The 25,047-nt window shown below is 40.7% G+C and overlaps 1 protein-coding gene across 1 annotated transcript in view; it reads right to left on the minus strand.

Annotated features, from left to right (window-relative positions):
• Positions 1 to 25,047, minus strand: part of RYR2 (ryanodine receptor 2) — a 6,224,161-nt gene that overhangs the window by 4,383,996 nt on the left and 1,815,118 nt on the right. The window contains exon 11 of the mRNA XM_044059048.1: positions 3,874 to 3,948. Coding sequence (XP_043914983.1) covers positions 3,874 to 3,948 — 75 coding nt within the window. The remainder of the gene's footprint in view (positions 1 to 3,873; positions 3,949 to 25,047) is intronic.

Genomic DNA, 25,047 nt, shown 5'->3' on the forward strand with positions numbered 1-25,047 from the left:
CTGAAGTTGGATTTGGAGTCGGCTACTTTAACTGTGTGGGTTCTGTCAGTGAGCCAGTTGGCCACCCATCTTGAGACATAGGGATTTATGCATAGTCCAGTGAGTTTATCTATAATACCAGAGTGTGGGATGGTGTCAAAAGCCTTGGCGAGGTCAAGATAGGCAGTATGCACTACCTTACCCTTATCTACGGCTCTAGTGACTGTTTCAAAGAAGTCAATCAGGTTTAGCAGGCATGATCTACCCTTTACAAACCCAAACTGAGTGGGGTCCAGAGTTTGGAGGTTACCTATGTCTTTGTTTATAAGCTCTAGGATGATGCGTTCCATGACCTTGCAGAAGTTCCCAGGGTTTGTGGTGGCCCCCACTTTGTGGAGTGGGATAACTGTCACTGTGTGCCACTCCTTAGGCACAAAGTCTGAAGTGAGACTATGGTTGAACATGGTACTTAGGTGGGGTGCCAGTTCGTTCTGAAGTTCGTGAAGTACGCAGCCTGGGATGTTGCCCGGTCCCACAGATGCAGTGTTCTTGGCTTTGGAGAGTGCAGTCTTCACCTGTGTGGCTGTGATTTAAGGGGGGTTGCAATCATCTGGTATGGGCATGGGGATAGGCCCTTTGGGAGGTGAGGGGGGAATTGAAGATAGCACTGAGCCTATCTGCCAGGATGTTGGCAATATCAGTTGGTTTGGTAAATGTAGTGCAATTGTGCTGCTTTTGATTGTACATGAAGCTATATTCTAACCCATTGGTGATGCTTTTCTAATGGTTTGCACCAATGTGCTTACTGTTACTTCAGTAAAGTTTTTTAAGTGAAACTTAGTTTTTAGATATTCATTTGACAATAACAACAAATAAGTGAACTGAAATTAAAATAATCATAATGTAGGATATCTAAAATAAGATCTTGCTTGTATGGGGAGGGGGCACAACCTTTCTTTAATATTACAATCCTGCTGTCCTAAAACGTTTGGGAATGAGTCTTTCCTTTTCTCCCAAGTGTCAGTCAACATCAGAGTTCTAACATTAAAGTCAGCATGTCACTGAACTTCTAGTGCTGTCTTATAATTTCCTTATATAAATTAATTTAAGTGATGCCCATTTTTTTACAGTTTGCTATTTTTTTCAGTGAACATCATACTTATTTTCAGTTTATTGAATTATAACTTGACCACATCACATTCAATGGCCTAATAAATTACCTTTTATAGACTGCATTTTCCGTCTTTGTTACTGGACAAATTTCCATGCAGCGTAATTTCAGAAGTTTATTAAAGAAGACAGTCAGTTACTTCTTTCTCAAGGAAACTCTTCAGGATTTCTTTCCCATCTTCTAGCCTACCTTGACTAAATGTAAGAGAAGGATCTTTTTCTGAGTGTTGCATTAAACATAAAGGACAGTGTCTACACAAAGTAATTTTTATTTACTGATTTTCTTTTTACAACACAATTGTCTGAACGTTCTTTATACAGTCAAATGCAAGGGTAGATACTGTTCTCGACTTTGCATTTTTGTATTTTACTCTCTTATAGTATAATATCCTTAAATATAATTTTTTATGACTTAGTATGTAAGTCAGAGTTGTATGCATGTTCATACATAACATTTAAAATGCTACTGTCAACTTTGTATTTCTTTTACCCCAACAAACATTTTAAATAGATATATTTAGGTTACACACAGTCATATAAAAAAATATATCAAATTTCATAAAGTTACTTAAAATATGATGCCCTATGGGGTAACCATTTGAAATGTTGCAATCCGCCAGAGTGAGTCCCGAAATACAAAGACTGACTGTCCAAAAGAATGGACTTAGTAAACCTATATATATATATATATATAAATTTATATATATATATATATATATATATATATATATATATATATATATACATATATATATATATATATATATATATATATATATATATATGGAGATATATATACACACACACACACACACACACACACACACACACACACACACACACACACACACACACACACACACACATGTCCAAGACACCAGTACTCAGAATATTTCATTTTTTCCAAAGTATGGCGATCTAAGAGTTGGTATATATAAGTAAGTTTCAAATTTTTAAAATTCACTCTTTTCCTGTGTTTTTTTTTTTTTATTTGAGTGCAGACATTTCAATAGGAAGCCTTTATAGAAACATTACTATGTCCGTTTTGCAAATAACTTCATATTACAGTGTAGTTATTGCAGGTAATCAAACAAATGCTTAAACACTTGCTATCACAGACGTATACAGAGGTCACAAAATTCATGATGTTTTTAAAAGGTTGCTGTCATGAGCATGATGCATTATAATAGCTAAAGAACAATAACATCTGCATTCTCAGAAATCTTAACATCATAAGACGGTTAAAGCTAAGGACGGTATAAATAGAATAAAACAGCATGTCCTCAAATAAGACCCTCATGTAAACCTCCCCCACATCTCTGGTGGAATAGTAACAGTCTGTCAGGAATGACTATGTTTAACAGGCTTCCTTTTTGTTTTCCTTTCTTTATAAAGTTGCAATACAGAATATGTAAACATATTGTAAACTAACAAGAGAAACCTTCTCATGCCTGTCACTCATATGCTATATCATCTTATGTGTAAAACTGCTTATTACGGTCCTTAAAAATATTCAACATTCTGTGGACTCAGGAGGATATGATAGTTTTCCACAGTCAATAACCTATTTATTACTGGGTCATATGTATATTGTAATCCATTCAGAAGTGGCTTGTCTTCAACGTTGCAACAAGAAGGATCTCTCTCTTCTTCAAGTAATCTCATAAAGGATCGAGCCAACATTTCTCTGTTAACCACAACTTCTCTGTAAATACTCGTGTGGAGATTTTAAAGAAAGGTAAGATGTAGTTTGTGTTCTGCATCCTATCCTGAAAGGAACTTTGATGACAGTCATGACTGTCAAGAATAGGTAAAGGGACTAACAGCCAGTACATTTATACTGCACATTTCACTTGAAACATATTTAAAAAGTTCATATATTTGAAAAAGAGAGCTCAGAGATGTCAGAGCCATGGTTTCACATAAAAGAACAAGGAAAGTATTTGATCTTCAAAATGAAGAGGTAACCTTTAGCTTTCTTGTTTGCTTCAAATTGCTCAAAATTCAAGAATTTGATAGACTATATGGAATAAAGATTAAATGTTTGTCATTAAGAATTCAATGTGGTTGCTGTAATTGTTTCTACATAATATGACAGCAATGGTGACAATTTCAACAGCAGGGTACCTAGGAAAAATTATATTAATTGATAACCAAGTTACTACTGACAAGTGTGTTTTTATTGTACCTTATATTGTTGTTGTTGTTGCTTGTCTTTTGGCTTTTCCAGGTTAGGGGTCGCCACAAAGGAACTCTGGTCCACTAATGACTGTCAGTAGGTTTTTACAGTGCTGAGTTGCCAGCTCGACACCCAACCATCAACGAAGGCACGCCCATTCACGCATGTCTTTCGGAACGCCACTCGACCGCAGGGAGGACATGCAGACTCCACACAGAAGGCACTCCCCACACTCCAGCTAAGAAATCGAATGGGAGAACCTCTTGCTGTGAGGCAACAACGCTACCACTGCACCACCATTGTACCTTATATTGTATTATATTATATTATATTATATTATATTATATTATATTTGATATAAGCAAGCAGTGAAAATGTCTTAATGAAATGAAATAAATGCTGTCAGTCACAGTGTTCCTACCAGGTAATGTGGGGAAGAACAATGTGAAAAATACTTTTCTGATTTAAAGTAGATTTAGCCAACAATGGCACAATGTGCCCAGTGCAGATTCCTGTCCAGTGGAAAAGCAACAAATATAACTTACGCAACTCGCAGGGTTTCTAGCCTCCAGAGCGATCGTGCATGAATAGATACAGCCCCACCTTCATAATGGACAGACCTACAAAACAAAATTGCAAATTATAAAATAAATAAAGCAATTTAGATAGTCATGCAGTCAGGTAATAATATGACAGAAGGTAATGCACTGTTCACTGGTTAAATAAAGAATAGCAACAAAAGGCCCTGGAAACTAATAAAAAGAAAGTTATGTTTCATTGACCCACTCAGGGCATGATTATACAAACTCGCGTCAAGTTTCATCACATCTTATAAATATTGAAACCTTTTCAAACGTTATTAATTTAGCTACATTTCCAACACATGATTAATTCATTTTACATATGAACCTACCATTGTAAAAATCATTTTGTTTTCAAGTTAGTTTTAAAGCACTCTAAGTTGGTTCTAAACCATTTTGATACTCTGTACTTTAATAAATGTCAGCCCTGATTGTGGTGAATTATCTCTCAGGACCTTAAAATTTCTCTCTCTCTTGCTCTCTCTCTAAGAAAAAGCATTAATTAGCCTATATTCAAACGTCAACTTTTTGTGCTCTGAGCGTTTTTTTCTGGTTATACTACTCAGCAACAGATCCTCGTGGTCCTGCAGAGTGGTCCTAGCAGCAGAGAACTGAGAAAAGCGACTACTTTCCTGATTTAAGTATTTTTTGCTGTTTTTTTACCTGAAATACCTTCTCTTGCTTACCTTGAACAAGCTTAAACTGTTTTTTTAACTGTTTGTTGCATTATATATTATTTGCACTTAAAGTTTCATTTAGTCGAAAATTGGTCGAAAGTTGTTTGCTTGTTTGTTAATTTAACTGTTGAGGCTGCCCACTAAAGTGTGCTAGCCTGTGTAACTGATTTATTACTGTTTTCTGCTTCTCTGTGTGCTTTCTATCTCAAAAACAAAAAAAAAACAAAAAAATATCCTTGTTTTCCCATCTCTCCTCGACTAGTTTAGTCCAGTATACAGGCTTTGCTGTATTCTGGGCTGTGGTGTAGTTCCTGTGGTGTCCATTGCCTTACTTGGATAGGAGGAAGTTTCTTTGCTCACCAATGGGAGTGGGGAGCCTTGAGCAGTCTATCTGTCCCTGAAGGAGTGACCTCAGCACAAGAGCTTGTAGTAATTGGTTGTTTTGGACCATTTCTAGCTCTTTTGAAGTTCCCTGTTTAAAATCCGCCTCTGAGCATTTTTTTTCTGGCTATACTACTCGGCAACAGCTCCTCGTGGTCCTGCAGAGTGGTCCTAGCAGCAGAGAACTGAGAAAAGCGATTACTTTCCTGATTTAAGTATTTTTTGCTGTTTTTTACCTGAAATACCTTCTCTTGCTTACCTTGAACAAGCTTAAACTGTTTTTTTAACTGTTTGTTGCATTATATATTATTTGCACTTAAAGTTTCATTTAGTCAAAAATTGGTCGAAAGTTGTTTGTTTGTTTGTTAATTTAACTGTTGAGGCTGCCCGCTAACGTGTGCTAGCCTGTGTAACTGATTTATTACTGTTTTCTGCTTCTCTGTGTGCTTTCTATCTCAAAAACAAAAAAATATCCTTGTTTTCCTGCCTCTCCTCGACTAGTTTAGACTAGTATACAGGCTTTGCTGTATTCTGGGCTGTGGTGTAGTTCCTGTGGTGTCCATTGCCTTACTTGGATAGAAGGAAGTTTCTTTGCTCACCAGTGGGAGTGGGGAGCCTTGAGCAGCCTATCTGTCCCTGAAGGAGTGACCTCAGCACAAGAGCTTGTAGTAATTGGTTGTTTTGGACCATTTCTAGCTCTTTTGAAGTTCCCTGTTTAAAATCCGTCTCTGAGCGTTTTTGAGCGGTTGTGCGCATAGCGCGGTTAAACAAGGTTAAACTTTTCTGGCTCCGCCAAGTCTGCTCTTCAAATTTTCCCTTAAGAAAGCTCTACTGTTATAATAACCTAGTCTAATCGCTTTACTATAAGCCTAGCACTTGTTCTCAAAATCTCTCTTCTAAGTAAGCACTTGCAAACTAAAGTAAGCACTACATCCACCTACCTTCCCTGTGAGTACCCACTTCCCTTAAAGGCACACTCCTGGTGAGTACCCACTTCCCTTAAAGGCACAGCACTCCCTTAAAATTTTTAGCATGTCGAGTGGTAGATTGCTGGCATCCTCTCCGGTTCAGCTGGTTAATCTGGGAATCTTGAGACAATGCTACAATTATCTCATGTACACAGACAACCCTCTCCTCCTCCCAACAAACACAAATACATGTGAGAGATGCAACTATATAGCCAAACTGGAGGCTGAACTCTCTCAACTCAGGACTGGCAAGACCAGACAGGAGGAGAAGGTAACCACACACACACCAAACCCAGTCCCACATAGACCTACCACATCTACAAACCAAACACATAAAAACACAAAGACATACTCGGAGGCTCTAACAAAAAACATACCTAAACAACTTCGGCTTCCAAGGCAGACACCCAAAAATCCACCACCTCAAAACATAACACATGCATCACATACTTCAACAAATCAGTGTGTCAAACAATCACAGCCCTTAAGGCCAAACACCATGCCTGATACACTAGTAATAGGTGACTCTATAGTCAGACACACTGACATTCCGCTTACCAGGCTGAACAAGGAGAGGGTAACGGTGAGCTGCTTATCGGGAGCTAGGATTCGCCACATAACACACGCACTCAGGTCACTCCAAAGCAAGTACAAATATGACTCCATCATTGTCCATGCCGGCCTGAATGACCTGAGATGTATCTCCCTGGACTACATGAAAAGAGACATAGAGGAGTTCTCTGATTATGTAGCCCAGGCTGGTATGACCCTGACCCTGAGCAGCATCTTGCCCTCCACAAGAATGATGCCACAATACAAAGACAAGATGACCAGCTTTAATAATTGGCTCAAATACTGGTGTCATTCTAGGGGGATCCAATGTCTGTCTGCTTGGGATGACATGCTGGACAAGCCACGCTGCTTTGCAAGGGATGGCTTGCATCTGTCACCACTGGGCTTCTGGATATTGGCTAAGGCTCTTGCCTCCCCCATAGTGCCTTTTTTAGGCAAGGCTCAAAAGACAAACCCACCTCCTTAGAAAACAAAAATGGAAAAAAATTAAGGGTAATGCTGCTCAATGCCAGAAGTCTAAATCTCAAGATGCAGGCTCTCGAAGCACTCCTCAGTATGGAGGACATCGATGTCTGTGCAGTAACTGAAACCTGGTTGAAGGCTCCTGAGAGCACCCCAGCACTACCAGGCTATACCTCGTATCATGCGTTTCGGCCCAAAAACTCGAGCCAAACCAAAAAGGGAGGGGGAGTGTCCATATTCATCAAGGACACCCACACCTCCAGGTTAGTGGCAACACATGAAGCATCAGAGACCATCCAGGTGCAACTAACCATAGGCAAAACTGCTATACAACTGGTAGCATGTTACAGACCACCCTCCCAATCTCAGGAACCCCACTCAGCCTTCCTGAAGACATTGGAGGATATGAATGTCTCACCAAACACCATCATATTGGGAGACTTCAACTACCCTAACATAGACTGGGTGCATTATTCTAGCCCAAACACCCTAGCCCAAAGGTTCCTGGAATTCATAAATTCAAATGCAATGGAACAGCTAGTCACCTGTCCCACAAGGGGAGATAATATACTAGACCTGATCATCACAAACATGGGGACAAAGTGCTCCACACCGGAAGTATACCCTTCACTAGTGAGGTCTGACCACAAACTAATCATCCTGGATATACATATCCCACCTCCACCCCCAACACAAAAGACTACAGTGAAAAACTTCTCAAAAGCTGACTTTACACTTCTTAAAACTGAGATGGTATCCTTTAAGCCCACTGGGGCAGTGGAAACCACACCCCACAATGCAGAATCCTTCACAAATGCTTTCTACGGACATCTCCAAGAATGCATGGATCATGCAATCCCAAATAAAACCAAGACCCTCTCCACCAAGGGCAGGCGTCCTGTCTGGTGGACCCCAACCATAAACAAATTGTATAACAAAAGAAGGAAACTACTGCACGTCAGAGCAAAATCCCATAAAGAGAAGGTATCTCTGATCAGCACTAGTAGAAAGCTACGTTCTCTCATAAAAACATCCAAGGCCAACTTTGAGAGAAAAATCATTATGGACACTAAAGATAACCACAAGGCCTTCTTCAGCTATGTTAGAAACCTGGGCAGAAACCCTCAGATATGTTCAGAGTTAGTTCACAATGACAAAAAATACACAGAACCCATAGATATTGCCAACATTCTGGCAGACAGGTTCAGTGCAAATTTCTCCCCTCCCTCACCCCCAAAAGAAGAAATACTCATCCCAGCTGACTGTAACCGCCCTGTCATCTCAGATGTCCAGGTGAGAACTGCCCTCAGCAAAGCTAAAAACACAGCATCAATGGGACCTGACGGTATCCCGGGTTGCGTGCTACGAGAACTCCAAGAGGAGCTAAACCCGTACATAAAAATGCTATTTAACCTTAGCCTTACTACAGGATATGTACCTGAAAACTGGCGTACAGCAACAGTATTCCCACTCCACAAAGGAGGCACCTCTACTGACCCTGGTAACTACCGCCCCATAAGCTTAACCAGCCTGGTCTGCAAAGCTATGGAAAGAATCATTATGGAACTAATAAACAGAGACATTGGGGACTTACAAACACTTGATCCCACCCAGTTCGGCTTTGTAAAAGGCAGATCCTGCCTTTTAAACCTGGTTGACTTTTTCAAAACAGTCACTAGAGCCATTGACGAGGGCAAAGCTGTCCATACAGCCTACCTGGACTTGGCTAAAGCTTTCGACACCATACCCCACTCTGGCATCATAGACAAGCTCAACAGCTTAAATGTAAATCCATATGTCACAAGATGGGTGGCAAACTGGCTAAAGGATAGAACCCATAACGTCAAAATCACTGGAGCCATGTCAGACTCAAAGCCAGTGACAAGTGGTGTTCCACAGGGCTCTGTCCTGGGACCCCTCTTGTTCGGCATTTATTTCTCAGATGTGAAAGCAAACATGGGTGGGTTGTGGCTGACAAAGTTCGCAAATGACTGCAAACTAGGCGCCATAGTCGATACACCAGCTGACACATACATCCTACAGAAAGGCCTCACTGAAACGGACAACTGGTGCCGGAGTCATGGCCTTAAACTAAATGCCAAAAAATGTATAGTCATCCCCTTTGGGAAAAACAAAGTGCCCACAAATTATCACATAGGCTGTAACCCACTGAGTACAGAAAAAGTAATCGGAGACCTGGGGATCCAAGTCGATAGTGACCTCTCATTTGACACCCATGTTGCCAAAGTGGTTAGAAAGACTTTCTACCTTGCCCACCTTATCATGAAGGGATTCACATCCAGATCAAAGGAGGTCATTGTGCCCCTGTACTCCTCCCTTATCTGGCCCATGATTGAGTACAATGCCCCATTTGGTATGTACCTCACCCAGCACTTGCAACAGCTAGAGAGACCCCAAAATTACCTCACCAAAAGGATCAAGGGTTTCCAACATATGTCATATGCTGCCAGACTATAGAAACTCCAACTCTATTCAGTAGCATACCGCCTACTCAGAGGTGATCTGTGCCTGACGTAGAAGGCCATGTCCAATCAGGAATTGATGGACATGCTCCACCTCAAAAAATCCAAATCCATCAGAACCACGAGAGCTAAAGATTTGAACCTCAGCACAAATATGAATAGGACATGCTGGAGGGACAGATTCATAACTCAGAGGCTTCCCATACTCTGGAACAGAATCCCAGTTTATGTTAGGCAGAGCCCCTCACTGACTCTCTTCAAGAGAAATCTTGACGAGTGGATGGGAGATCGTAGGTTTACCCCAGGGGTCATCTCTGTGTCACTACTAGACAGAGGCACAGTAAACTAATTCTATTATGTAAGGGGTCTTCACTGTGTCACTAGTGGACAGAGGCACAGTATTCTAAATCTATTCTGTACACTTTTGTACCATTACATGGGGTGGCGAAAGCCACATCACTATGGCTAGGCTTATAAATGCCCCAGGGCAGATAGCCTAGTACCAAACTATGAAACTAAATGTTCTTTTTAAAACATACTATAATATTTTGCAATCTTTTTCAGCAGTTATTTCAAGTGTTGTCCAAAGATTAAGGTTAGCGCACATTAGTAAGGCAGTACAGAGGGTTAAAGTCCTCATTGCCCACCCTCAGTAATGTGTGCTAGCCCTAACTCTGTACCCACTTCTGTCCCCAACCCATCCCTTTACCTTAGCAAACCCCGTTCTGTAAAAGTACAGCTATTCAAACAAAGGGTGTTTGTATTTAGCCATAAGGTTTTGGTTAAACAACCACACAGGATACAGTTTGCTTTTCTTTTGCAGATGTTGTTTTGATGTTTTGGGTTTTTCAATATTGGTGACCTGTGTTTTGATGCTTGTGTGTTTTGACACTTCAAAATATACTCTCTCTCTCTCCCTAACACATGCGCACACACATATATATTAGAGAGAGAGAGAGAGAGAGAGATAAGATCTATATAATTTGGTGAAAAAAATTAATGACTGCCTTCTGATACTAAGTGGATGCTTATGTGATAATCTTTTATGGTGTTATGCAACACCTCTGTCCCTTTTTTCTATTATTAATACTGATTTTAAGTGTTTGCATTAGTCCCCTCAGTATGTCCTAGACATACAATTACAAAGAGAATTGTATTCAGCTCTGTCTTGTAGATCAGATAGAGAAAAAAAGGGCAGTGAAATCCATGAAGCACTGGTCTGGTACTCCATTCTGCAGCCTCAACAGTCGACAGGACAAGAAAAAGATTAGGAATAATAATAACTGGTCAGATACTGGTTCTTTGCACAGTTAATTAGCAAAAATGAATCAAGTCCACATTCCATTTCAGAAAAATAAACAGTTCAATTGGGTTTAAATAGAAACTTTAACTGGACTGTTCTTCCATGTTTGTTAGGAGGACTTTATTTATTTATTTACTTAATTGCTTGCTTATTTATTTATTTATTTATTTATTTATTTATTTATTTATTTATTTTATTGCTAAATTTTGCTAAGTTAGCTGCTGCCAGTATCTCATATTATGAACAGTAGATCAATTAGCGTTCACCTCTGGGTATCTTAAAATAAATAGAAACGGAGAGTTCCTAGGGCCTTTCTGAAAAGTTAAAGTTTCCCTTAGCTATTTGTTTCTTTTTTTTCTTGTATACTTTTCTATTTATGTCTGTTGACCATCATACCTTCCTCCCATATCAATGGTTGGGGCATCCCACATTAACAGATGAATGGAGGGGATTGTCAAATTGACAGGCATGGAGATGCTTTTCCCTTGCCTATATCCAGATGCTACTGGAAGGACAGTGCTTTTGTCCAAATTCCTTGAGGGTGTGAGTTCACCTCAAGACCTGGGCAGTCTTATTTCTGACTCTCCGCAGGCCAGAAAATTCCACAGTGTTGTACTCCCCTTAGCAGTGTACACATTTAGGGAATATGCTGTAGGGAGGTTTCTTAGTATGGCTGTATCCCGTCCCCCCATGGCAGATGCGGGTACCTGTATCACCATGCTCACACATAAATGTCCTGTGAGAGTTGCCACAATGTTGCCAAGCCCATATCCTCCAGTCTTATGGCCTTTGAAAATGTGCAAGCCTCCATTTGCACTGTAAGCATCAATTCCCCCATCACTGAGCCAGTGTAAGACATTCACTCCCATCCTGCTTTTCCAGTACCTGCCCTGCCAATTGAACTCAGGTTGTATTACTCATAGATCTGACTTCATCACTCTGCGATTATTCTATCATGGAATCATTGTATCCTTTCACATTTTATGTGTCTTCATCCAACACTGCAACATGCAACATTGCAGTCAAAACTGGCAAAATCAGTGAAGTACAAAATGGTAAATTTATCTTCTTGAAGTGAATAGACATGCCTTTAGGAATTAAAAAATCTACTGAATATTCTTTCCTAACTTTGGTAAACACTGACCAAAGTTTAAAATGTTGTGTTCTAAACATATTGTTTTGTGATTGTAATTTATATCCTTTTTTTGCAAACCTAGAAGAAACTTTGCAGTGTGGAGGGTGTGATGTTTACTTCCTGAATTAGGTTATGCATTTAGTTCACTTAATAAAAATTGAACTGTAAAATATAACTATAAAATACATGCTACAAAATAATCAAATAAAAAAATAGTAGGTAGTCGACAGTTGAGTTAAAAATGGAATATCCTTTACTGAAACAAATGAATGAGTGATCCTAGTTGAGTATAATGAAAAGCATAAAAAACATTCCTTATTTACATATAATCAGGTTGTTTGGAGAACGGGAGTAGTTACAGAGGGTGGTTCTCTTAAGAGCAATAAAAGCATTAAAATCATTCCTTTAGCCAAGTCCTCCTTCCCCCTTAACACCATAGTGTAACAGAGACTGTGCTACATTACAGCTGAAACTGAAAAGCTAGAGACAAATTACATTCTAAGACCAGTATATTAACACTTTACATAGGCTAACCAACTTATTCAAAGACTTTATTAATTAAGAAACTAACTAATTAAAAAATGACTGACCGACTAACAAAAAGATCTACCACTAGACATCTACCAGAATAAATATTAATAAATATGCAACTTTTAACAAAGATCACATTCATATCAGATAAATACTTCATCAGGTTTGTGTGTCAAAAACAAGTCATAATATGAATGAACGTATATAGATATACAACTGAAAACCTAGTAGGATGACAAACACAAAAATAATGGCTAAGCTGGAAATACAGTGATGCATGTTAAAAATAAAGCACTATGGCCACTGGGATGTGTTAAAGTGTGGCATCTAACTAAGAAAACACTTAGTTTGAGTATGTAAGAGTGTACTCAAGAGTAACTGCAACCTTTAAAACAGACAAAGAAAATGAAAAAGACTAGCTCATGTATATTGTGTGTACTACCAGACTTTCACTGCCTAAAAGGAAAAAAATTTAACAAAAGTGTTCAGTTTAAAATCTAAAGTAGCATTTAATGTGGAGCCATAAAACAATGATTAATGAATACATGAGCCGCCTAAAGTATGTCCTTTATAACATTGTAAGTTAGTGCTAAAAGAAGTAAACAGTGTTTGATGTTTGTTTTTAAACGCAATATAAGCAAGTAATGTCAACAGTAATCAGTCCATTTAATGGTATTAATTTTGAAATTATGTATGACTGGGTGTCTAAAGCTGTTAATAAGTTAACTATTCTCTTATGTGGGACAGTACTAAATGTCTTAGCAAGCTCATAATAAGCAGTAGGCATGTTAAGCCCTTATTCAATTGTGGGATTTGCCAGGTGAGAAATTTTATTTATTTATTTTATTTTATTTTACATTTGTTGACCGTGTGGATCCGACTGGATAAATGTCCATTTTCAGTGGAGGCCCTGGGAGAAAAGCTCCATCGGAAATATACAAAGGCATACAAAGGCAAGTAAACAACATACAGAGTTATTTCACATATACAGAGCCAAAGTACAATTCATAACATTTTGGAAGCCCAAAGAGAAAAAAAGTGTTTTGGCTGCACATTATAGAGGTACTTAAGCAAAAAAAAATATATTGTAGCTGCAAATAGTAGTAGCAGGACACGTTAGTTGTAAGACCAGTAATTTCTACTTGAATTTCTGAGTATGGATAATTTTGCCATAGAGTTTGCAAGAATATAGGAGATTCACAATAAGACGTTTTCCTGTTCGATTCTCAGCTAAAGCGTCTTCTGTGTGGAGACATGCGTGAATGGGTGTACCTTCGTTGAAGGTTGTGCGTCAGAGCTGGCAACTCGGCATGTAAAAATCTACTGCCAATCATTAGCGGACCGGAGTTCTGCTGTGGCGACCCCTAACCGGGAAAAGCCGAAAGACACAACAACATATGGGAGAAATATAGGAGGCTTGGTAACAGACAAATTTGTCCAGGGACATCTTCAGATGGGGGGTTAGATTGAAATAGTAATGAGTTTCAAGAGGGTAAAGAAAGAAGCTAGTAGGGGGAGTTAAATAGGAAAGTAGGATGATTGGGAGGAAGTGGGGCAAGTGTAGGGAGCGGCTTAGGAGGTTTTATGAGAGGTAACTGGGTAAGATATCAGATTTTGGCATGAACTTGCAATGGCAGGTTCTATGTCCAAGATAACTTGTGGGCACTGGTGTGGTCAGGTAGGCCTTGGAAGAATGGTTGTCTATGTAAGAGTCTTGCTAGCAAGGGTTTAGGGTGCGCTTGCTTGTGTCTGTGCTTCTTCAAAAAAAAAATGTTCATCCCCTCCTTGTTAATGTGTGGGATGGTGGGGATGGGGGGGGGGGGTGAACTAATGTCATGATCATGGCACTGATGTTGTATGTTGCACTATATCCCATACACAGCATTACTTCTAAAATTAGGGATTAAAAAAAAAAAGTGATACTCTTGAAGTATTAATGTTGTTAATTTGAGAAGCTGGTGGAATAAGAGAAAGATATTTGAAGTGGTGCACATTTTCAGAAGTGGGTGTTTTCCATTGGTTACCAGTTGCCTATGAAGGATAGTGGCAGTCGCTCATGCTTTGTGCAGTGCTAGCATCCATGGGGGAGGATTAGCGTGGACAGGTTTAATGTATTGTCTTGTGGAGCACAAGCCATACATATTGTGTTAGCATGCATCTTGGCTACCTCTCAACTGTACTGATTTCATTATAAAAAAAAAAAAATGTCCAGAATTTTGCTTCATATTTTTGGCCCATTTTCATAAATCATGACTTTCTGTCAGACTGGGAATGACTGCTTTGTTTTGGGGGATCTGCCGCATAGCATGCCGCTCAGTTTTCCTGGATTGTCACAGACGTCCCTGATTTTGATGTGAAAATTTTGGCTCTGTTCCTCTTGATTAGTGTTGGAGAGGGGGTGGCAAATTGCATTTAGTAAGTGATGACAGTGGTCGGGCTTGTGGACTTGTTTCACATAGGAAGGTGCATGTTGGTTCACGCTGTCTTAATCTTTCCTGGTCACAGGTTGATAGCATAGATATTGAAGGTGTCCCTGCTGTTATAACAGTAAGACTCCAAAGCAGCGACTAAACCAATCGCTGTTGCAATGAAAACTCGGGAATATGCATGGGGTTTGTTGTTTCTTAAACTGTACTGTACTCAAAAAAAAAAAAAAAGGTGGATTACAGAGGTCAGCATTTCTGCATGCTGACTTTTAATTCATAATGCAATGTACAGTGATGGGATCAATTTGGCAGACCAAAGATCTTAGAATGTACCAAATGAAAACCAGCTTGTTCTTTTCTGTTATAATTTGAATACCCATCTATGTCAAGCAAAGTTTTTCATTAGCACTCTTCAAGAAAAATCTTGATGAGTGGATGGGAAATAGGAAATACACCCCGGGGATCACTTCTGTGTCTCTGCTCCACAGTGGCACAGAAAAATAACTTTACTGGGTGGCGTAAGCCAGGGAACCTTGTTGGCTAGACTTACGTAGGCCCTTGGTCCGATGGCCTAGTACCTACCTATGAACCTATGAAGAATCACACGTTTTTACTTGTCTGGGTCAATGCTCACCCCAAGAAAAAGGGTGAAGTAGGCATCTGCACACTTCATCCATTTAATGCTAACTACACAGAGTGCAAATACTGCATTTTTGATAGAATACTCATTAAAAGGTAGGGAACAATACTGTCTGCATCCCTCTGAAATGCTACTACATTATTAGTGCACATAAGAATATAAACCTTAGATGGCATGCAAGCAGTCTCTGCAGTGCTGAATGTGCTTCGTTATGTCTACTGGAAACTTCAGGACTTTTATTGTGGAGAAATGTGGTGAATTACACTTAATAAATAATGAGTGTATTATAGTTGTAGACTGTTTCTTCCGGAAACATGTATTAATCCACATTCTCCTATTCTGTCAGTTAATACCAAAAGGGTATATGGGCATTTCTGGACTTGTCCCTGGTTCTGTTGAGAATTGTCTCTGATTGGTTAAGAGACTGGCATATAGGTTTGACAGAAAATTACAAGAAAAAAAATGTGGCTTTGTGATGTTGTCTATGTTCTGGGCTTCATGTTAAGTAGTTTAACCCAGGCAGCAGTAAGGTGTTCTGAAAGTGTATATGGGTAAAGGGGAAGATTCTGTGACCTTGACATTATGTTGGCCTATTTTGCCAGGTCTGCATTTTCTGAGCTATGACTCCTATGCACTCAGCAGTAAGTGGATGTTGCTTCTGCCCGGAATACCTCTCGCCTGTCCAAATTTGGGAGAATGTCCAGACATTACCTTATATTGTGGAGTACATTGTTAACACCAGGTAGCGGCAGAATTTGCTGCATACATGCTGGACAAGGAGGACAGGCTGAGTGATTCTTGGAGGGGCGTTCAAGCTGTAGGACAGCAGTTTCATGGGCTTGGGAGCAGTTATGGGGGTTGGGTTTTGTGTTGCACATGTGCGGTTACGGCTGGAGCTGTTCTTCTGCTGTCTGTGTGTTAGAGGTTAGAGGTGTCTGGTATGGAAGGACCTCCCATTACAGGAAATACTTTGCAACTGTCCAGACTTTCACAGAATATCTACATTTTGCCTCGTGTTTTGGATCTATTCATCACACATCTATTCCTCATGGAATTTCTATCTTTCTGGCAAATCACTGGGATGATGGGAGCTATGCAGTTATTAAATAATGACATAAGGAGGGGCAGGGGGTGCTTAGGTTATGTACGAACAGAGGCAGTTTCATTCATAGAAGAAGGGTTTGCTTAACTGGTGCGTGGCAGCTACATTAATACAGGTGACATTGCAGTGGACTGTTGGAGGTTTGGGAAGACGGCCTTTGCCAGTTTGACTGTTTTCTGATTACTGTCAAAAAGAAAATGGCCAGATTTCAAGAGGGTAGTTGCATTGGGTCACAGAGATCAGACAGTGATTGCCCTTGGGCTGTCATGTCATCGGTTTGACTTCTTTTGAGCAGTGTCTGAATAGCCAGCAAGGTATATCAGAGAAATTTTGTTTGTTGTTGTAAGCCCGCACTGTTCGTAAATGAGAAATTGTTTGCTTTGGTTGCAATCTGGGAGGTGTCCAGGAGGAACATTTTGCTTGCTGTGCATGCATGGTCATGACTTTAGGCAAGGATTTTGTTTTCATTGTGGGTAAGGGTATTAGGGTCCATACGTTTGAAGGGGCTGCATTGCTAGACACAGTACTTTTAGGAATGTTGCTATTTATAGTGTGGCACAAATGGACAAAAGGTGGAACAGGTTTCATGGCTCATTAACAACTTTAATTGAGGCTCATACGACAGTTACGTGATTATTTTAGTTATAGAATAGGGCTTTACTGTAATAAAGACTCAGTTCAAACATGAATTGCTGTGGCCTTAACTGAAGAAAGTTCCCTGGGCTGTGGTACCTGGGAGGTGTGGGTATTTTATGGAGGTATTTCTCCCGTGTTTTAAGTGTCTTAACTAACACTGCTGGGTGCATGTTGCATTAGGGATACTTGTAGAACAAAGCAGCTCAAAGGGGAAGCTGTCAAATTTCCATTCTATTAGGGATTGGGGTTGTAGGCAGGTGTAGTGGCTGGGCAGTTGATCAACACGGTAGGTTTCTGACAGGGCTTAATGTGGTCATTAAGAAGCATTGGTTACATGTGTGCAACAAAGTTACACTTTTTCCTTCTTTTGTAAGTGGGGAGGTACAGAGTGGACCTCAGTCAATGGCCAGAATGAAGGACGCCCAAAAGTTGATGGAGGCTGTTGCAGTGGCTGTCCGGTCACCAGTGCGGTGCATAAGGAGGCCACAAAGAGCAGTGTGCAGAGTGAGCAATGGTCAGTGGCCTGAGGGGAGTGGAGTTGCAAGGTAATAGATTTTGCTGGGGTGGATGCTCTGGTGGTTGGAGTGGAGCACAATGAGGTCACAAGTTATCCTACTTATTTGTGTTCATTAAGCCATGTCAGAGTACTGTGTTTTGGGTAGTGTGGGGGCAAGTGAGGTAGAGGTAGATTGGGAGCAGGGTAAAACACTGAGGATTGTTTATGAAGAGTGTGGGGTTCACACAGGTAGAGTTGAGTCACAACAATCGTAGGAGCATAGGAAGTTATTAGGCTAACTGCTATAGGACTCTTACAAGCCAGTCAAGTTCAACCATTGCATTTGGATGGGTGGAACACTTGGGATGCATTTACAGTTACCCATCCAGTTTACTGTGTTTGTAAAGAGCCCATGATGTGTTCTGTGTGACAGGACACTAGAGTTTGTTCCTAAGCTGTGGTATTTTTGGGGTGACAAATCTGTCCCTCAAGTAGATATTGGTAATGTTACATACCAGGTTAAGGTTTTAGAAAGAGTAGCATGAGGACCATTTCACTTATGTTTTGCGTGAATTTTGTAGGAAGGATTTCAGGAAGCATTTTAGGTATGTAGGTGTTTTCGAGATATTTTGGGAACAGAGTGCTTTGTTGTCTATGTGGGAGCTAGAAGGCTTAAGCAAGGCATGCTTTTGGAGTTTTCCAGAAGTAGGTCATGTTTTAATTCCTTACTAGCCGCATAGGTAACATGGGGGGGGGGGGTTAAGGTTAGTTCTGAGTGCTGGGGCTAGGATTCTTGCCAGGATAGTCATTAGGAAGTAGTGAATTTTGGGGGTGTGTAAGGTTATGCAGGCATTTAGGGCTTTCAAAGCAGTCAGCAATATTGTGGTAGTGTTACCTTTCAGGTATGATATGTTGCCAAAGTACTTCATTGCTGCACATCATAGGTGAGTTTTCAGGAACTAGCTCATGGGGGACTTGGGTAAAGGAGCATACTTCTTCTGTACAGTTTTTCCAGAATGTCCAAATTTTGGCCTTATATTTTTGTCCATTTTTTATAAAATTCTGGTTTTCTGGCAATTAGTGTCAAATCATTAAAATTGGGGGTTACAGAATTCCCTTCAGTAAATTCATGCTACTGCAAGCCTGTTTTGTCTTTCTAAGTTTGCGACAACAAAAGTGCTAAGATATGCCTAGTGAGGGGCAGGCAGTAAAAGATTGATGAACAGTCGAGTTGGGGTCATGGCAGGATGGTTCATGATTGAGTTGTTTCAGGCGAATTGTGTTGGTAGGCCACATTGGCATATATGGGAACTAGAGAGCATGTGGCTTGGGGTTTACATGCAGGTGGTTTACCTGATTTGCTGGTGTTATAGTTCAGGGGAATGATGAGGTTGCCTTACTGGCCAAGCTATAATAACTGGAAGGGTAATCAGTTTGCATACATGATGTGTACAGCTTTTGGTGTGTTGTTTTTTTGGGAGAGAGGCTTTTAATTAATTTTGGGTGCATTGGTGGTCCATTGGATTTAATGAGGGAGGATTAATTTTACAAAACAAAAACATTTCTTTTGGCCATTCTTATATCTGTTGGGTAGGCTAAGGGGGGATGCAATTAGGCTGGGCAGCACGCAATTGGGGTTGCATGGTTGCAGGTGACATTGCAGCTTCTTACATTCTTTGTGGAACATTTGCAAGGTTGTGAGGTGGGAATAATTCTGGAGTTAACGCTGGAAGGTTAACAGACGATTGGTGATTTAAAGAGGTTATTTCAAGGTATGGATATTGTGTGGTCTACGGTGGTTATTTTGGATTTGGGGAGGGCTCATCAGTTAAGTCAACTATTTAGACTACTGGTTGCTTTGGCCACTGGGAGGTTGATGACAGGGATCCAGTTGGTTCAGAGGGTATAGCATAAACCAAATGACTGGTTCAACCTTAAGGTATGGTTAGGTTTGTTTTGGAGGGTTTGTTGGATGTTTTGGAATGAAGGAGGGGGAACAGCCTGGTCAGGCTGGTGGGTGAGGTAAGTGTGGGGAGGGGCTTAATAAGGTTTGTGAGAGGTAACTGGGTAAGATATCACATTTTGCCAAGAACTTGCTACCCGCCCTCCCTATTTGGAGCATTGGGGAAGGTGTGGTTTATTTTTGGGAGATGGAGAAGAGGGCCAGGCTTGCCCCTCTTTTGTCCCCCCCCCCGGTGTTGGAGGTTCATATCAATGAGTTGGGAAATACTAGTGAGTGGTTGGATGCTGCTTGCCAAGTATAAGTAAGCAAGCGGAGATGAGGACACTGCTTGATTGGTTGGATGGTTACTTCAATGAGTTGGGAAATTCAAGTGAGTGGTTGGATGCTGCTTGATAAGTAAAGTAAGCAAGTGGAGGTAAGAATGTTACTTACTTGGTTAGGGTGAGCGGGGTCATGCTGGCCTAACTTAACTGTTATATGAATGTTAGGAAATTCTAGTGAGTGGTTGGATGCTGCTTGATAAGTAAAAGTAATCCAGCGGAGGTAAGGATGCTTCTTACTTGCTCAGTGTGAGCAGGTTCATGATGTCTTAAGTTAACTTTTATATGGATGTTAATGCTGTGATTAATAAATGAAAATATTAGTTGGTCAATGAAGTTATGTTTATGGAATTTTAATAAAGGTCATCAAATGTCATTTGGTGTAATGTGTGTTTATTGAAGGAGACCTGGACAAATGTGAATTAAAATATTCAAAAATTGTCATTTTACAGATAGAAGTTATGCAAAGATGCGAATGTCCTTATTAGAGCATGAGCAGTACTGATATTCAACCTAACGTTAATTTTTTTTTTATTTCACTTTGGTCAAACATGCTATCTGTTTCTAAAAGCAGGAAAAGTATCCAACACTATGTCAGTGATTGTGTTGTGCCACCTAAATTATCATGGGCAACTGTCTTGCACAAGGATTTGGTGAATCAAAGACACAAATAGCATGACTGCACAGAGGGCAAAATAGTATGTTACGCTGTGTATGCTAGTAAGTGAATAATGACATGGAAATGAAGAACTCCATGCAAATGAGCCACACGACTAATGCAAATGACGGAACCGGAGTGGAGTGATTTAGACATGCTTAAAAATGCAATGGTGCACGGCAGTGTATATTTACTTTGAATGTCCAAATACCTCAGAAGGGGAACTGCAACATGGTCCAGACATCTACAGCAAGTCATTTGTTGCATGTGATGTGCTTCACAACATGAAATCATGCAATTAAATGGAGCAGCAGATGAGCATCATGGCAGGCCCTTCCGTAACAATTGTACCAGCATCAGAAGGACAGAGTAGCGACTCAGGAGAGGAGCATGCAGTAGCAGTGCTATAGCCTGGGTAAATCTGGGTGCAGTACAGTGTAGCACAGGCAAATAGGCAGAATCTGCTTCACAGCTATGGTCTGTGACACCTGTAACACAGAATTATATTATTCATGTGGTAGTGCATCCAGGCTATGCAGGACAGTGCATGGACTGGCTGTGCCATGCATTAGACATTGTCATACCCTCAAAGATGGGGGGTAGAAAACGTGTGGTCATCATCATTTTCATGGGGGGAGAGACATAGTGAAAGGCGACTGCAACATAATATGGGATAAGGTCATGGAAGGTGAACATGGAAACCATGTACTGTGGGGTGTTATGTGGAATCAGGGAATCACATTTTCCAATAGTGGAAGTCAAGTTCCCAAGGCATGACCATTGGGGGAGCTCACCGTTTTGGTTTGCTGTATGAAGCTCGATACAGTCTGTGCCAGGGAAGATTTACAACTATGGCACTGTACATGTGCATGATGATGAAGTATCCTGTGTGTGGGCCCGTTGAACACTGTAAACCTTGACATGGATGATGCCAGCAACTAAGAGTGGTAGGCCATGTGTCAAGTGGTAAAAGAAACACAGCAAAATCGCAGGACTTTGTATATGTAGCCTAATGAGGTGTCTCAAGGTGTTAAGCATTACGACAGTATCATCACCTATGACTAGAGTTGGCAGGTTGTGTGCCCATAGGTGATAGTGATTGTGTCTCAACAACAATATGTACAGTATAACTTAGTATAGTCTATGTCTGATCATCTCACATGTGGGTCCTCACATGGTCATGGACTGCATGGCTTGTGAATACAGACCTGATTTTGGTTGCAGTGTGCTTCATGCAATGCTGTGTGCTCCCTTTCCCTATTCTGTACGTCATTGTGCACAGTGAAATGCAAGCCACTGAGCACACTTAGAATCTCCACTTTTCTGTGGGTGACAGCAATATGTACCTGGCTCACTGACCTGCATATTCATTGGTTGATTCTGAGTGTTATACTTATATCACTGAAACTCCTGCAGTCAGCGTAGAATTATCCATCCCACATGAATACCCTATGCTGGGTATGTTCACTTCAGTGTGAACATGTCAGAAACTGCAAGGACTGGTAACACTAGTGGATTTTGTGAGGGTCTCATAGGTACAGAGTGTTTGTGATTCAATGGTGAGCTGTGTCACCATTCTGTACCACTACAGGGGCTTCTACAATGCTACATGTTGATTACCCTTACCCCTGTATTGTTGCAGCCAATACCAGCATGTCATTAGGTAGTGCCATTGCTGTCAACCACAGGTGCCCAGCTGCCACCACCCTTGTCTTGTACTGTTGTGCTGGACCCTTGACCAATAAAACATATGAAAGCAAGACAATACATGACACCATATTCAGCCCCCACATGTACTTCTGTATGACCCTTTGTAGCATGCATACTGATACACATGAATATACCACTACAGCATAAACTGATAGATATTCCTTTTAATATAGGTTGTTGCAGTTGCAGACCAGAGGTGACTTGATGGACAAATATGCAAGTAGGCTTCAATTAGCCATTCACATTAATAACTTGTTGCTTACCCTACTGACAATATAATTGTTGGCACCTGCCCACCTCCCACCTCCAAATCATCCTTAGGCATGAGGGGCCATTCTCCCTGGCTGCCTCATGACAACAAAAACTCCTTGACTTCACCAAATCAATTTTGTGTTGGTTATTCCCACTGTGTGGTTGACGTAAGTGTTGTAACATCCTGTGCTTTTTCTACTGCATGGAGTACATATCAGTAAACCTTAGCTACACCTGGTCTCACCTGTTGTAAAAACCTAATATTGCTGTTAACCACATTCATATTCAGAAGCATTCCCTGCCAAATCTGGTCCTGGTAATGCTTGTCTGCAGTATTACATGTGTGCAGAGGCCTTCAGCATCACTTCATTTGCCTGCAAGTAAACATTTCTAAGTGCTGCCTCCCTTCACTGACCATGCCAGTACATGTACACCTGAGGGAAAAAGATGTCAGTCAGTGGATGTTCATGGTATGTTGTGGGTGCACCCAACTATGGCTACAGGCACTACCCCAATCCCTTTATGCACCCACTTATCAGCTGCAGCTACGGATATGGCAGCATTTCTTCCCTCATACACATACTGCAGCCATGCCTCAACTTCTGCTACTGGAACCCCACTCCCCTTCTGGCATGTCCCTCCCGTTGTTTTTAATGCTCCTAGTTTGGACACTCCTCCAACCACAGACAGACAGACAGCACAGTACCATGCAAGAAGTATACTTTCCAGTTACATGCATATCATGGCATCTGCCTTGCTTCACTTGCTTCCACATCAGGGTGTGTTGCTATTATTGTTGCTGCTGAGGTACCTTTACTAATCAGGACTTCTTCTGTAACTCTGCAAACCTTCATATCTGCAGAGGCCTGTATTGAAATTCCACTATTTTGAACACATACAGATGTATGTAGTGAAGCACATAATAGGCCATTACTTTACACAGTGCTAACAAGTGACAGGGTAACAGTTATGGTAATAAAGACAGGTAATGCCACTGCATCTTAATCACTGCTGGTGCACACTGCTCTGTCCTTACACATCAGCTTGAGCCATTCATATTATGATGAGAACAAAGTGCATGGCCTACATGCTTGGGCACAGAGCATATGTACACCCACAGTACCACTTTGTAATGCTTCTGCCATGTTGTGGCTCTGTGTGGCAGCTCTGAGGCCATGTCCAGTTGCAGTGGTGTAATGCTACATTTGGCAAAACATAATTCAGAAACATGCAGCCATTTGCATAGGTCTACCATTTTGCTCCGCACCTGGGACTGACTGTGTGACCATGACTACTTAAGGCAGCGAGAAATGCAGGCCTCCTGCATGGTGTGCCAGAGTGAACAGTATTTTCCTATTCTTCCTGCAGAGGATCATCAGTGAGCATGACAGGCAGTTATGATGGTTTGGTTCTTCACAGAAATCTGATGCATGGCATGAGCTGACTGACCAATGCACCTGGCATCATCTGTTCAGGTGAGAAATGCTAGTATCACTATTTGTGACCTGAAGTGGCACCACCCTGTCTTGTTCCAGGAATAAGATACAGTGTTTCATTGCCAAGGTCATGCTATCTTGCATTAGCTGTGGCACACATCATGTTGACCACAAGGACTTATCTATGACTACTCGTGCTGTGCTGTGGCCTAATGCTGCCTATCCCATTACTGCCATATTTTTCTTTTTGTATCTAGCCCCTTATTTGGTTTGCAGGTCAAATCCAATGCAAAACACATGTTTTATTACACGTGTGACAATCTGTGGAGCAACCTCCTCAAACTCTAATGCTGGGCACTCACAGTTTACTTGTCTGTAAATCCCCTAGAAATTAACAATACTAGCTCCAGAGTCATACAACCATAAACAAAAGGGAAAACCCTTGAGTTACATTACAGTTGATCAACTAAAGTTATATAATATAATTGTAATATAATTCAGTAAACTATGCCAATGATGAATAACGCCACAATTTCAGCATGTGACAAATGCATGCAGGAGAAAATCTATAACACTAATATATATATATATATATATATATATATATATAATATACGTGTATGTGTGTGTGCGCATGTGTGTGTGTGTGTGTGTGTGTGTGTGTGTGTGTGTGTGTGTGTGTGTGTGTGTGTGTGTGTGTGTGTGTGTGTGTGTGTGTGTGTGTGTGTGTGTGTGTGTGTGTGTGTGTGTGTGTGTGTGTATGTGTGGGCGTGTGTATGTATGAGTGTCTCTCCTGTGTTTTGATGAACATCTGCTTGTGCAGTAGTGTGTGTATTTATACTTAGGATCAGAATTAGGTAAGGAGATAGATGTAGTGTTGTTAGGGTGTGTTTGTGCATGTTTTATGTGTGTGAGTGTGCCTTGTGTACTGGCAGTGTTATGGGAAACTTTTTATTAAAGTATGGTATAGGGTTAAGCTAGGGGAA

The sequence above is a fragment of the Protopterus annectens genome, chromosome 1.part2, assembly GCF_019279795.1.
Source record: "Protopterus annectens isolate FY-2018-M chromosome 1.part2, PAN1.0, whole genome shotgun sequence".
In the NCBI taxonomy this organism is placed as follows: domain Eukaryota; kingdom Metazoa; phylum Chordata; order Ceratodontiformes; family Protopteridae; genus Protopterus; species Protopterus annectens.